At 30.1% G+C, this 14,853-nt stretch overlaps 1 protein-coding gene across 1 annotated transcript in view; it reads right to left on the reverse strand.

Moving 5' to 3' along the window:
* LOC111396428 (THO complex subunit 2) overlaps window positions 1-4,273 on the reverse strand; it is a 26,115-nt gene extending 21,842 nt beyond the window's left edge. Inside the window, exons 1-7 of the mRNA XM_023022863.1 lie at window positions 3,918-4,273; window positions 3,381-3,506; window positions 2,382-2,423; window positions 1,539-1,598; window positions 1,370-1,432; window positions 1,132-1,212; window positions 8-38 (exon numbers count right to left, since the gene is read on the reverse strand). Of these exons, the coding sequence (XP_022878631.1) occupies window positions 8-38; window positions 1,132-1,212; window positions 1,370-1,432; window positions 1,539-1,598; window positions 2,382-2,423; window positions 3,381-3,506; window positions 3,918-4,052 (538 nt within the window). The 5' untranslated portion in view covers window positions 4,053-4,273. The remainder of the gene's footprint in view (window positions 1-7; window positions 39-1,131; window positions 1,213-1,369; window positions 1,433-1,538; window positions 1,599-2,381; window positions 2,424-3,380; window positions 3,507-3,917) is intronic.
* Window positions 4,274-14,853: the final 10,580 nt, after the last annotated feature.

The following is a 14,853-nucleotide window of genomic DNA, read 5'->3' on the forward strand; positions in this document are numbered from 1 at the left end:
TTAGTACATGCTTCAGGAACCTGACAGAGTAGTGTAACCTACAAAATATGAAAATATTACACTTGAGCACAAAATGAGAAAATAAGAAAAGGTAGCACATCGTGAATTAGGATATACGATATGAAGATGTCAAAACATTCTTTGACTATGTATTGTTACTTGAAGCAAATCCATCGTAATAGAATCCTTGACATCACAAACAGAGAAAAGAAATAGAAACTAAGCAGACAGAAATTAATTATATTATGTGATATGGAGGCCCAGATATTAATTAATGACAGGCAAATTAATTAGAATGTATTCTTGTTAACAAATATTGTTGAAGTGAATGATTTTTAATACCAAGAATTTGAACTGCTATGGTCAGGATTCTCAAATGTAGGATAGGATATTGATGAAGCCTATAGGGCATTACAATGAATATATGCAAATTTGTAAGCGATGTGTATGAGGTTCATATGTCCCCACGATTTATGGATTCAAAGTTGAAAATGAAATCAAAAATGGGATATTCAACTTGTATAAGTCGAACACAAAACTTATAAATCTGAGGCACCACATGCTGCAAAACAGGAAGACCTGATTTCTTTTTCAATTGGATAAAGGCCGATTAGGTAAACGCAGAGTGTGTACGTATGGATATGAATCAGATGATGAAAATGGTTAAGAGAGATGCTAACGGTTGCCTGTAAGCAAAATCATGAGAAAGAACAATGATGAAATGCCATTTTACCAAGTAAGGAAATGGAAGAATAGAGAGCTCAACAAACCAAAACAAGAAAAAGCCACAGAGCAAGAAAGATTCAGTATATCAGGAAATTCAATTTTGATGATAGTATGATCCTGAGCATATTTCTTCAAATCTGTCAAAATGTTGCTCACCATCAAAATACCTCCAAAAAGCATGGCATTATCCAATTGTTAAGACCAAAAAGATTAAGAAAATAGAACTACTGAAGTGCATAATATCAAATTCCTTCAGAACTCCACTAGGCAACTAGAACTCAGTATGAAAATGCTCAAACTACTCACAATATGATCCTCGATAAAAGAACTAAACCGTTGGCACATTGACAAAATAGAAAGGATATCACAAAGAAAAGCAATTACAGAGAAGAGCACAAGAAATACCAGCTTAGCATAGCCTTCACTTTCTTCTCGGAGCAAGTTAAATTTTGTTTGCTGATAAAGAAGACGAGTATTTACTCTGACCTGAAATAATTACAGAGGAATTTAGGTAAAAGTAAATGGAAATGCAGTTTCCACCATAAACAAGAAAATGCATGTAATATTTGGAAAATTAACGAGTTACGTGATTTCATGGCCTGAATGGTGCTAGTGTCACAATAAAATTCCAGGGCAGAAGTACCTCTTTAGACTTCAGATCTGCAGCCTTTATCTGAGTCATTTCAGACTCCCATAAAAATTCTTCCTACCATTCACAAGTAAAGAGGGAAATAAAATATTTGCTATTCTTCTCTAATCATAAATTTTACATTAATATAAAAACATAAATTAAACAAGGGAACAAAATTCACCTCACAACGCTCCTGAAAAAATCTCACTGGTACTAGTGCAGATTCCACCAGCCATTTTGCCTAGAAAGAAAAGAGAAAATTATACGAGTCCAAATGATAGCAATTAGCAAGTACTGTTAAATCAGATTCAATACCATCACTGTCTTTTCATTTAACAATTTTCTTCTATTCTTGGTTTCTTCTGACTTTTGAAATTAATAGGGACTAGTTGGTCAAACAATGTGAATCTAATGGAAACAGAAGTCTGAAGGCCACATAATCAAATAACGGTAATCTTAGACAACCAAATGGAGTGTGCATATGAATATCTAAGATCAAAAAGACAAACTAGTATATAAGGCTTATTCCTTTTGTTTCACATGGGTAAAGGGGTGCAGTTATATTTGTCAAAAGTTATCTGTTCTATCTTCTTCTTCATTTCAAATGGTATTCAACCTTCTACATTTGAAAATTAACAAATCTCCGCCTGGACTTCATCTTGAACCAAAATTAGATAAAGAACCAATGTATACAATGCAATTGAAGAGGAAATGGATAGAGAACTAAAATTAGTATTTTACGCACAAGTGTAATTGGTCCACCATTCCAATCCATAATTTCCTAACCTATCAGCCAAGCTTTGCCACTATAACAATCATTGATTCTCTAATTAAATAAGTTGTGACTTGAGAGAATACATAAGCAAAGAAACACTACTGAAAACAGCACTAACATTGCAGAAGATTTGGTGTTTGGTTTAAAAGCAAAGCATTTCCCAGAAAAATCACGTTTTAAGAATGAAACTAGCAGCAGACATTTAAATATCAGTATTAGCATAAGAATAAGTTCAACACTGATGCTGACCAGTTTGATAAGGCGAGAGCGATGTTCACCAAGCATAGTAAGCTGCGATATGTAAAGAAACAAGTATTAGCATTCATCAAGGACTAGCACAGTATGTGAATTTCAATGTTTACTTGTACCCAAGCAATCAAACTTATTTTCCTACTAAACCAAATTATGTTAAAAGCACCCATTTAGGTGCACATAAACATGATACTCAATCACAATGTAATGAAAACTGAAGTCCACAACTATTTGCAAGCTAATTTAATAGGAAGAGTAAAGACGGTGATTTATGTAATTCCGTAAGCTTGGGAAACAGATTAGAGAGTGGAGTCATGAACTTGATTGGCTAATTCGCAATTGTCATGGCAGCAAAATCTGGAGTTGGATTGTGAAGATTGCTTTTTCATCTAGAATCAATTATCTATGGCTCAAAAGTGATGAAAGGAGGAAGAATACAGAGCTATAGCAAAACTTATACTTGACAGTTCAAAAATCAGAGAAGCTGGCTAATGGGAAGTCCCAAAACTAAGAAACGGGAAGTGTCAATTGCACTGAACTTGACACAAGATATTTTTTACCCTTGAGGTTGTTTTGCTATATTCTATGGCTATGTGATTTGACTTATGGAAAAGCTGTAATAAACTAGTGAAGGAATAGATATAATTTGATACTGAGGAGATCAAATGCTCTTACATCTTTTTGTATCAATGAAATTGATTTAGATTATTAAAAAAGGTATCATCAGACAACAGTTTAACAGTAGCCTAACTTTTGATTCAACGTATGATCTTACTATTCAAACACAAAAATATCCAAATCTTTGCATTTACTCCTCCCTTCACCTAAATTTTAATTAGAAAAGTGAAGTGCATGATTATGCAGAGAGTAATTCGACCAATATGGAAAATAATTTTTTATGATAGTCCAATGCAAATTCAACTGGAAGCCTCTATCATATTCTTTACAATACCCAAGTGAATATTATACGGTGCAATAAATGCATAGAAAACTCACGTCTTGAGCCATTTGAGTAACAACATCAGCAAAATTCGATCCAACATCTCCATCCGGACCACAGTCTGCGAACTCCACTGCCTCCAACGCCACTTTACACTTCTGAAATGGCAAGTCTCCTCGGACCTACCACCCAAAAGAACCTCCTAAATTATTAAATGGCCTAAAATACTAGAAATTTCCAAAAATAAAAAGACAGAGCCTAGTGAGTAAAGACTAATGCTAAATTAATCTAATTACAAAACACAAATTTCAAAAACCAGAAAATAATCATCAACTAATAAAAAATGTTTCCCATATAAAAACATATACAAAGGTATAAATTAAATAGTTCCAAAAAACAAATTAACAGATTAGCCAAAACACTGTAGAAGCGCAAAAACAAAAACAAAATAAAAAAAAATGGAAAGATAAATAGCTGTATGCCAAAATTGTCTAAATATAAAAAAACATATAATACAATTAAAACCCAGAAAAATAAGCGTCGGCTAACAATAAATGATACCCGTATAAGAAAAAATACAAATTAATCAGTACCACTGTCCAGCAGAGTTCGTAGAGAAATCGAAGAACCGGGGCAGGTGACGGAAATTTGAAATTCGAGTTTGCATTTTTCAATTCTTTGATGGAGTCTTCAGTTAAGTATATACACTCTACGGGAGGCAGTGACATCTTTAGTTTGATATCCTAATAAACAAAAAGGGGCCTCTGGATTGGAAGTGAATTCAGAAGGAAGAACGATGAGGAAGAGGTAGAAGCGTAATTTCTGTGTTTTTCATGGGTTAATTGGCTGTCGAGGGTTTCAGCTGAATTTCGGATGTGCAAAGGGGTTTGGGGAAGGAGAAAGCCTTGTGTAGTGTTTTTCTAACTATTTCTTTTAGGGCCTACTATGGAGTTCATTTTTCACCCGCTTATAAGGGTTGAAAAATATGAGTGCGAATTTTGACCTCTCTCTCCCTTTTAATTTAGTTTTAGGCCAATAGTAAGTACGTGCATTTCAATTCTTATATGTAAAATGAACTATATGCATAATATTTTTAAAGTAAGGCAATTCTTAACGCTAAAAGAAATTATTCGATTCCAGGATATCTATTGAATAGACGATCGTCAACCCGTTGTTAGTCGGAGTAGGCGTGTTTGGGTGGTCCCGTTTGTAGGTTTGGTAAGAATCAGTATACCTTATTTAACTGTTTTTATTGTGATAAATTTTTATAATTTCATTAAATTCAATTATATCTTCAGTAACAAATAGGTTAAGGAGATCGAGATCTAGAACTAGAAAAGAAAATCAATCAAATGAAAATAGAACAAATGTATTTCAAACAAAAAAAGAAATTGATCATACATCTGCATCAAATGATTTCAATTTTCATGAACTTCAAATTGCTCAAATTGAACAACGTCTTCAAAATTAGACTATTCCAAAGATAGATAAACATATCATCTATGAAATAGGAAATTTTGATTTTTCTCAAAATTATGTTATCAAAACTATTGAACAAACACTTTCAATTAATAGTCAAATTCTTTCATTAATTTACTTACTAAAGAAGCTATTGAATCCCACAAGAAGAAATTTAAATATCTTCATGTTGGATTAGTTCAAATAGCAGTCAAACCCTTTTTTAGACTTGGTCTTGATGTTCCAATTCTTCTTACTCTTAGAGATCAGAGACATCTCAATTTTGAAAATTCAATACTTTCACTTCTAGAAAGTGGTCAAGTATTTTCAAATTGTTATCCAAACTTTTCAATTAAACTTATTGATGGAGCAATTCTCAATTTTCTCAATCTTCATATTCAGACTAAAAATCTTAAATTTGATAGTCGTTTAAATGTTTTTGCGGTAATATACAGAGTATTTTATAAGCTTATGAATACTCAACTCAATATTGGAACTCTTCATTCTTCACCAAGAGATGAAAGTCTTTTAGTTGAAGTTAATCATTTTAACTCAAATGTTGAAATTTCAAAAAGAATTCCATGGAATCTTCAATCTCGTGGACTCAAACGGAATTTTGATAATGTTCAAGCACCTGTTCTTGTTTAAACTAGAACAATTCTAAATCAAATTCTTACTTTTCCAGATTGAAAAGCGAAGATTTTATTCAAAGGTTCATCCTCAAAATTCAAAGATCTTATTCTGATTAATCTTTTTCTACTAGGTCTGAAGAGAAACCTAGACCATCTTTTCAATCTTCATTTAAAGGAGTAGATTTTACTCCTATTATTTCAAAACCTCATTATCAAAATAAATATGAAAAAGATAATGATCAACCAAAATCACCAACTTTTTTAGATACGGTTCATCCCTCCAATCTTGATAATCAATGTAATGTTATATCTTCCGAAATTGATAAAAAGAAAGAATTCAAATATGACCAAGAAATTTGTGTCCAAAATTTTAGAAGACTTTTTTGAGAAAGTTTTTCTTCAAAACAAAAGGAATCTTATTGGAAAGATTATTTTAAATCTTTTACTGATTTAAGTTTCTATAATTGGATTCAATTCAACGTTTTTGGTAAAAGACCAGAAAAAACAAAAATTTTACTTGACTCGTGTCAATACTTGGAAAACTCCAGAAGGAAATACTTTTCAATCAACTCATCCTCCTTTGCAAGAAATAGTTATTCCTCATGGAAAGACCGAAATCCTTGCATCTCCACTCAAAATGATTCTTAAGGAATGATTTAATGAATCTCAGATTGTTGCTAAGGATATAAAAAATATTCAATCTCAGAACAATTATACTAATGTTGTTCTTCAATCTATGTGTTCTCAGCTCAATCGCATCGAATCAAATTCTAAATCTGAGAATATTACTTCTCAAAAAGATTCTTCTAAAGAGTCTTAAGAAAGTAATAGTGAAGATAAGAATTTATCAAAAGCATCGTCCTCATCCTCTTCAATTTTCAAAAGTAACGATATTATTCCTCAATTTGGAAATTTTTCTACTCTTCAAACTGAAAGTGAAATTCTTTCTGAACTTGCCACTCAATTAAAAAAATTTCATGTTTCCAAAAACATCAATACCATTGATGAGATTGAAGCTCAATTTATTAACGAAAAATTTGATTCAATTAATAAATTGAGAAAATCCGATTATCAAAATATTCCAACATTTTATCCTCGTCCTTCGTTCCCAGACTAGCTTTTTGAAGAAAAAGCTAATCATCAAAGAACTTATGATGGTAATTCCAATGTCGAATGGAATCTCGCTGGACTTACCGAATATCAAATCATCAATTTTATGGGACAAATGATCATGTTTTACAAAATTTATCTTGCAAAAGGCACATAAAGAAGAGATGCTACTAATAATATTGTTCTTGAATTCACTGGACAGCTTGGTCAATGGTGGGATAATTATCTTTCTCATACAGAGAAGGATATTATCTTTTCTGCTGTCAAACGTGATGAAAGTTATAACATTATTCATGATGAAAATGGAAATGAAGTTAGTGATAGTTTTACCGTTTTTGGTTTAACTATTATCAAACATTTTATTGGTACTCCTAAAAATATTGTTCAAATGCAAAATGACATTTTAATAAATTTAAGATGTCCAAAACTACAAGATTTTCGATGGTACAAAGATATGCCTTTATCTCATATCATGATTAGATAAGATTGTTAATAATCTTTTTGGAAAGAAAAATTTATTTCAGGACCTCCAAAACTCTTTACAGAAAGAGTCAAAAATTCTATTTTTTAAGAATTTGATAACTTTCAAACAGTAATTATGGTGAAATTATCAGTTATATCAATAAAGAAACTTTAAATTTGTGCAATGATTTAAAACTCAAAGCCAAATTGAAAATAGAAAAGTTTGAAAGTCGAAAAAAACTTGGATCTTTCTGTGAATAATATAGTTTTGAAAAAATCATTCTTCCTTCTTCAAAATCCAAAAAAAATTATGGAAATAGGAAATTTTGTAAAAGAAAATATTCCAAAAATTATTCAGAAGAATTTTCTAATAAAAGAATATTTTCAAAAAGAAACCCTTTTTCAAAGAAGAAAATTTCAAAAAATTCTTCAAGTATCACTTGCTGGAAATGCAATAAAACTGGTCATTATTCCAATAAATGTCCACTTAAAAAGAAAATTAATAGTCTTCAAATTGATGAAGATACTAAAACCCAACTTTTCAATCTTATTGAATTAAGTTCTGATAATTGAATCAAGTTCTGATAATGAGTCTAACTCAAAATTAGAACAAATTTTTCTTAATCAAGAAGATTCTGATTATGAACCTTCTCTTCATTCTTCTGATACTTCTTCAAACTCAGATAAAGAAATTTATGGTTGTAAAACTATAAATATTTTATCTCGAGAAGAAGAGATTATTCAAGATATTATTGACAGGATTGATAATCCTAATCTCAAGAAAAAATTCTCCTCCCTTTTACCTTTACTTCAAAACAAGATTTTGATGATATCAATATCAATCACATTCTTCAATGAGCTCAAAAAGAATTTTCAAAAGGTTTTAAACCTTCCATTCCTGATTTTTCAAGAAGAAAATAAAAGTATGAAAACTCAAATCTCATATCTTGAAAATCAAGTTAAAGAAATTCACATGACAGTCGTTTATATGAAAGCAAAAGATTTAAATGATGAATTTTATTCAAAATTCAAAGGAAAATCGAAAGTTTCTTCTAAACGATCTTCAAAATCTTCATTTGATTGCTCATTAGATTCTGATTTCAAAATTCTTAAATCTGAAGAAGAAAATGTTAATGTTATTAATCGAATTCAACTTCAAAAATGGTACTGCAATATGACCATTGTTGTAAATAAAAAATGCAAATTTACAACACGGGTTCTTATTGATTAAGGAGTAGATCAAAATTGTATCAAAGAAGGCTTGATTCCTATAAAATATTTTGAAAAAACTATTGAGCGTCTTTATGGTGTTAGTGGGAAAAAGCTTAATATAAATTATAAAATTTCAAAAACTCACATTTGTAATTCAAATATTTGTTTCAAAAATATTTTCTATCTTGTAAAAGATTTAGATCAAGAAGTTATTTTTGGTACTCCTTTTTTTGTTCAAATTTATCATTTTAAAGTCGATTATAAAGGATTAACTACAAAAGTTTTTTGTCAAAAAATATTTTTTTAATTTACAAATCCTCTTTCTTATAAAGATATCAATTCTTTAAAAGAAGCTGCAATTTCAAAAATTATTAACAATATTAATTTAAAACGTAACCATATTCAATTTCTTAAAGAAGAAATTCAGTTTCAAAAAATAGAGAAAAGATTGCAAGAATATTCTTTTCAAGAAAAAATTTCAGAACTTCAAAATGGAATTGAAAAAGAAATTTGTTCAACAATTCCAAATGCCTTCTGAGATAGGAAGAAACATGTTGTTTCTCTTCCTTACAATTCTGATTTTCATGAATCAAATATTTCTATAAAATCTCGTCCTATTCAAATGAACAAAAAAGTACTTGATTTCTGCATCAAAGAAATTGATGATTTACTTGAGAAATGTTTGATCCGACCAAGTAAATCTCCATGGAGTTGTTCAGCATTCTATGTCAATAATTTTGCTGAAATTGAAAGAGGAGTTTTTCATTTGGTGATCAATTATAAACTTCTTAATACTTCTCTTCAATGGATTAGATATCCTATTCCTCAAAAGAAAAATCTTTTGAATCGTCTTTGTAAAACGGTCATCTTTTCAAAATTCGATATGAAGTCAGGTTTCTGGTAAATTCAAATTAAAGAAGAAGACAGATATAAAACTACCTTTAATGTTCCTTTCGAACAATACAAATGGAATGTTCTGCCATTCGGTCTAAAAAATGCTCCCTCTAAATTTCAAAAAATTATGAATGATATTTTTAATCCTTATTCAAATTTTATTATTGTTTATATTGATGATGTTCTTATATTTTCTGAAAGTATAGAACAACATTTCAAGCATATACATACATTTATTCATATTACTAAGAAAAATGGTTTAGCTGTTTCTGCTAAAAAAAGTGTCTTATTTCAAATAAAAATTGGTTTTCTTGGACATTTTATTCATTTTGGTACTTTAACTCCTACTCGAAGAAGTCTTGATTTCATTGACAAATTTTCAAATGAAATTATAGATAAAACAAGTTTGTAACGTTTTTTAGGTTGTGTCAATTATGTGGCTGATCTTGTCAAAAGTATACGTCAAATCTGTGCCCCATTATTCAAAAGATTACAAAACAATCCTGACCCATGGAGTCACGAGCACAGTTGCAGTTCAAAAGGTCAAAAAAAACAATCAAAAATATTTTGTCTTTCAATCCTTGACCTCACAACTTCAATTATTATTGAGACAGATGTCTCAGATATTGGGTATGGTGGTGTGTTAAAGCAAATCCTACTTGAGTCATCTTATGAACAGTTACTTAGATACCACAGTGGTGTGTGGACCGACCCTCAACAAAATTACTCCACTATCAAAAAAGAAATCCTTTCAATTGTACTGTGCATTTTAAAATTTCAAGACGATCTTATCAACAAAATATTTATTTTGAAAACTGATTGCAAAGCCTCAAAAGATGCTTTACAAAAAGATGTGAAAAATCTTGTTTCCAAACAAATCTTTGCAAGATGACAGACTATTTTGTCCTGTTTTGATTTTGAATTTCTTTATATACAATGAAAATCAAACTTCTTAGCAAACTTCTTCACAAGAGAGTTCATTTATAAAAAGAGTGAAAATGAGTTGGGCGAAGCAAGTTTAAGAAGAAGATCAAAATCCATTTCAAAAGAAGCAAAGTAGAAATAAAAATTCTACTCAATTTTTCTCAATCAATGATCTCTTAAAAGATCATTCCGAAAAAGAAGCTCAAGAAGCTTCATCCTCTTCAAATACCCTTTCTACCCTTATCAAAAAACTTGACCAAAATAAGCTTAAAGAAAAATCTACCCCTTTAAATTACAAAAAAGCCGTTCAAATTTCTGGAAAACTTCCTCAAATCAATCCACCTCAAAATTTTACCAAAAGTATATTTGAAAATTACCTTGATATGGAAACATTTTGGCTCAATAGATACTCAAACCTGGAAGACTGTCTTCCAAACATTCTTCCAAAAAATTTCTAGTTCATGCCTTCAAATGTCAAAAAATTTCGAGAATATTATGAAATTATCCTTTTGAAGACTGGATCAGCAATAATTTCTCATACTCCAGATCCTCAAAATAAAGAAGTTACAATATATTCAAAAATCAGTATCCTTAGAGTATTGTCTTACGAAAACTGGGGATAAGACCCTTGGGAAGAAAAGAGGCTCAAGCTCTCTTCAACAAGTTTTTCAACTCTTGAATTTTTCAATTATTTTGATTACTTGAATGCTTGATACAGAGTCTTTTTTCTAGACCTGTTACTCATTCATGGTTCATTCTTTTTAATCAAAATTGTCATCCTCATTTTCTAAAGTGGTTTCAAAGTTAGTTTGTGTATCATGGACTTACCTAGTCTTACTCTTCAAGGATATGAATACTTCAAAAGAGAGGCAAAACCATTTTTGAAGCCTCATGAAAATGTTTTGTTTCAATTTGCCTTCAATATGAAAGTATCCTGGATCTTTTACTGGGATTTCTTTCTGCTTCAAAATCAAAATGATGAATTCTTTATTCAAAAGATTACCAGAAGATTCAAAATCAAATGGTAGTCTAAATTCAAGGAGACGAATTGTTGTCCTGAAGCAGTTCAATCATGGATTCAAGAACAAAGAAATTTAGGAGTTCTAAAATTCTCAAAGAAGGAATAAAATGATCAAGCAAACTTTCTGACTGAAAAACAAAGGATCATTTTAATGTTATCAAAATGTAAAGATCCGAAAGAATTATTAGAAATTTATGAACAGATTTCTAAAAATGGATCTAAAAAATCAAGTACTTAAAACTCAGATCAAGAATCTCAAAATTCTCAAGAGACAGATAACGGTGATGACCTAATTGATTTAGGTTATGAAGATTTTTTTGCACATGAGAAGGTTGTAAGAATCAAATAACTACAAGAACCCACTTTTCTTGAAGACTTCAGAAATTACTGGGTTACTAAATCAAAAGATATTCTTTTCAAGATATGTATGATAAGATTATCTTTATTAAAGTAAAATTTCTACTTTTATAAAGATGGTCAAAAGCTGTCAAAAGTGAAGAAAATTTCAAGATGTTGTTCCCCACTACTCAAAAGATGGATCGATTATTCAAAAAAAGAAAAGAAGACAATGCTTTTCAAGATTCAAGCAAAATGAAGAATTGTTTGAAGTCCAGATAAGGAAGGATTTTCTTCATTTCAAGGAGAGCGAATTCGGCAATAGAAGTTTGTTCTCTACAAATTTGTATTTCAATTTTGTAATCCTTCAATTATCAATAAACATTTCTTTTTTCAATTTGATCTTTTTCTTACTGTTATTGTTTTCTTTACCCATATATATAAGTTTTATGAAAATTACGCATATAGAGTGAAAGTTTTGAATAAATTGAATGTAATGATTTGTTTATGCTAAACTTCAATTGGACCCTTATTTTCAACTGTTATGGTGACATCGATCAATTTTGTAGTACAAATAGACACGAAGAAAAATCAAATTAAAAGATGTTCATTGATTAAATTTAAAACGTTTATGTATAAGTAAACTAAAGGTACAAAAATAATTTTCAAATAAAAAAAAATTACTCATTTTCTCTATACCATAAACTTTTTTACCTAAAACAGAAACACAAAAAAAATATATTATCTAAACGTATTTAGACACGAAAAATTACATATTAATCATGCTCGTCATATTAATCCATAGTATTTATTTTAAATTAGAAACCAAAGTTACATTCAAAATAGATATCGAAGTGATTTCTTTTGAATGGGATTTATACAAATGGAGGAATAAAAATTATTCATCTAAACGTACCAAGATAAAAAAAAAAAAAATTTCTTTTCTTTATATATTTATATTATATCTAACTTCTCATAAAAAGCTGAAGGGGTTGGTACTGTTCATACAACAGTACACTAATCCCATTTTACTGTAGATGATGTCATTTTTATTTTATTTTTTTTGCTTTTGCATTTTGTGATCTTCACGTGAAACACTGATAAGACCACATCTCCATTTTGACATGCAACATTTCTCTTCAGCCTTTCCAAACTCTTTATTCCCAAAATTTTCGGCCCTTGTTCTATTAAATTAGTTGTTGTAGATCTTCCAAAAGAGCTATGTGAGATCTATTTGCGTGGCTAATATCATTCTCTTTTTTTTTTGTGCTTGCTATCGGCCAAAACGGTTATGGGAAGACAACGTTAGATACCTACGTTGATTTTCTTTGGTGCATGTTTGATGGAGGAAATAAAAGTCCAAACAATGCAAAAATTCTACATATAGTCTTCATCTTATTGCCACATAACTCTATTATTTCTGGAAAAAAAATGTTGGTAATTGGTTAAGAATAGGCGAGCTTACGAAAGAAAGAGAATGCACGAAAATCCTCAACTGAAAAATCTGATGCATGAAGTGCAACCTCATTCTGCACTTCATTTTGATCAACGTTTAATGACCTTCAGTTTAATAGGTTTATATTTAGTAGTGCTTATGCTATATGTATTTTGTGCTTGTATTTGTTTTAATTTTTCACCTCATTTATATTTTTGGTGCATATATTTGTTTTAGCTTTGATCTCAGTTTTGGTAAACAATATGTATTAAGATTTTGTCGGAAAAAAATCTCCGAACAGTGCGGAGAGATGGTGTCTCTCTGCACTGTGCGGAGTTCAGCAATTCGGAGAGATATTTTTTAGTAGTTGTTTGAGAGTGTTTGTAATAAACTAAATTTGGTCATTTTTTATATATATAATTATGTTAGTTTATTAATATAGAATGCTTTTTTTTTACTTACAACTCCATTTTTCAGATTTTTTTTCTTTCTTTTTTTGCGCTTGTATTTATTGTAGTTTTTCATTTTCAGTTCCTAGACCCAAATGCTATATATTAATGGCTTTTTTTTTCCAAAAAAAATAAAAAAATCTCCGAACAGTGCAGAGAGATGGCACCATGCCATTTCTTCGCATTGTGCGAAGTGTGGAGGGGAGAGTGTTCTCTCCGCACAGTTCGGAGAGATCAATTAATCTTTGCGAACTATTCAGAGAGATTTTTTTTTGGATATTCAAAACTATTCACTACTATCTTCTTGAAGATTCAAAATTTATTCCCATTGATTGAGTTTCTTGATTTTTTAAGTGAAAATTGCAGTTGTGTATTTCTAACAATAATGCTTTTTATGTCCTTTCTGATTTATGAATACAAAACATGCTACAATCTAATATATGCACATAGAAAGTCGACTAAAAGCATGCTTGGGAGTGCTTATAAGTGATTATAAGTTACGATTTTACAAAATGTGCGGGTAAAAGTATGTTTAACCAACTTAAATTATAATTTAAGCTTTGCCAAACATGCACTTATTTTGATGATTTTGGTTCAAATTGATGAACTCTGCACATGCACTGGACACTCCGCACAATGTGTTCGGACTATCCGCACATTGTGCAGACTCTAAGGCGCTGCTTTTGCTACCTCAAAAAATTGGTACGGAGTGTCCGCACATGCACTAGACACTCGGCACAATGTGTGGGGACTGTTCGCACATCTAATTTGGTGCGGTGCGGTGCGGACAGTCTAGAGTCCGCTCCCAAATTGGTTTGGAGTGTCCGCACATGCATCGGACACTCCACACAGTGTGTGCAGATTATCTGCACATCCAAATTGGTGAGGTGTGGACAGTCCGGAGTCCGCTCCCAAATTGGTGCGGAGTGTCCGCACATGCACCAGACACTCCACACACTTGGTTTTGAACTTTTTTTTTTAATTTAATCTTGCAATCTAATTTTGTTTTGTTTGTTATTTTATTATTTAAAAATATTTATTAAATATAATAAAAAAATATAATTACAAAAATCTAAAAAAAATAATAATTATTCTTCGAACAAAGAAATATTTAACTTCAATATAATACAAAAAATTTAAAAAAAGTAACTTCTAAAAAAAGATTAGGAAGAAGACAAAAATGAAAAAATAAAACCTGGGAAAAATTGTCATTATTCTTCTAATGGGAAATCAGTCACAGTATGAATTTATTGTGTGGTGTTTTTTTAAATAATAATAATAAATATTCTTATTACTACGCTAATAAAATTAAAGTAATTTTTTTTATAAATAGCATAAAAAATCATTTTTATCTTCAACAAAAAACACATTTAAAAATTAACAATTTCATAACCACCCTTCTTTATTTTTTTTAATTCACAAAAATACAATTATAAAAAAAGAAACAACATTTAGTAATAAGAATTCAATATTAAATAATTTTTATACATTTATAACAAAGCAGCAACGCATACTGTAGAAAAAAAATTTCAGATTTTTATTTTTTCAATATAAGTATAAAATAAATATTAAAATATACGAAGGACAAAATATAAA

This window comes from Olea europaea, chromosome 6, assembly GCF_002742605.1.
Source record: "Olea europaea var. sylvestris chromosome 6, O_europaea_v1, whole genome shotgun sequence".
Lineage (NCBI taxonomy): Eukaryota > Viridiplantae > Streptophyta > Magnoliopsida > Lamiales > Oleaceae > Olea > Olea europaea.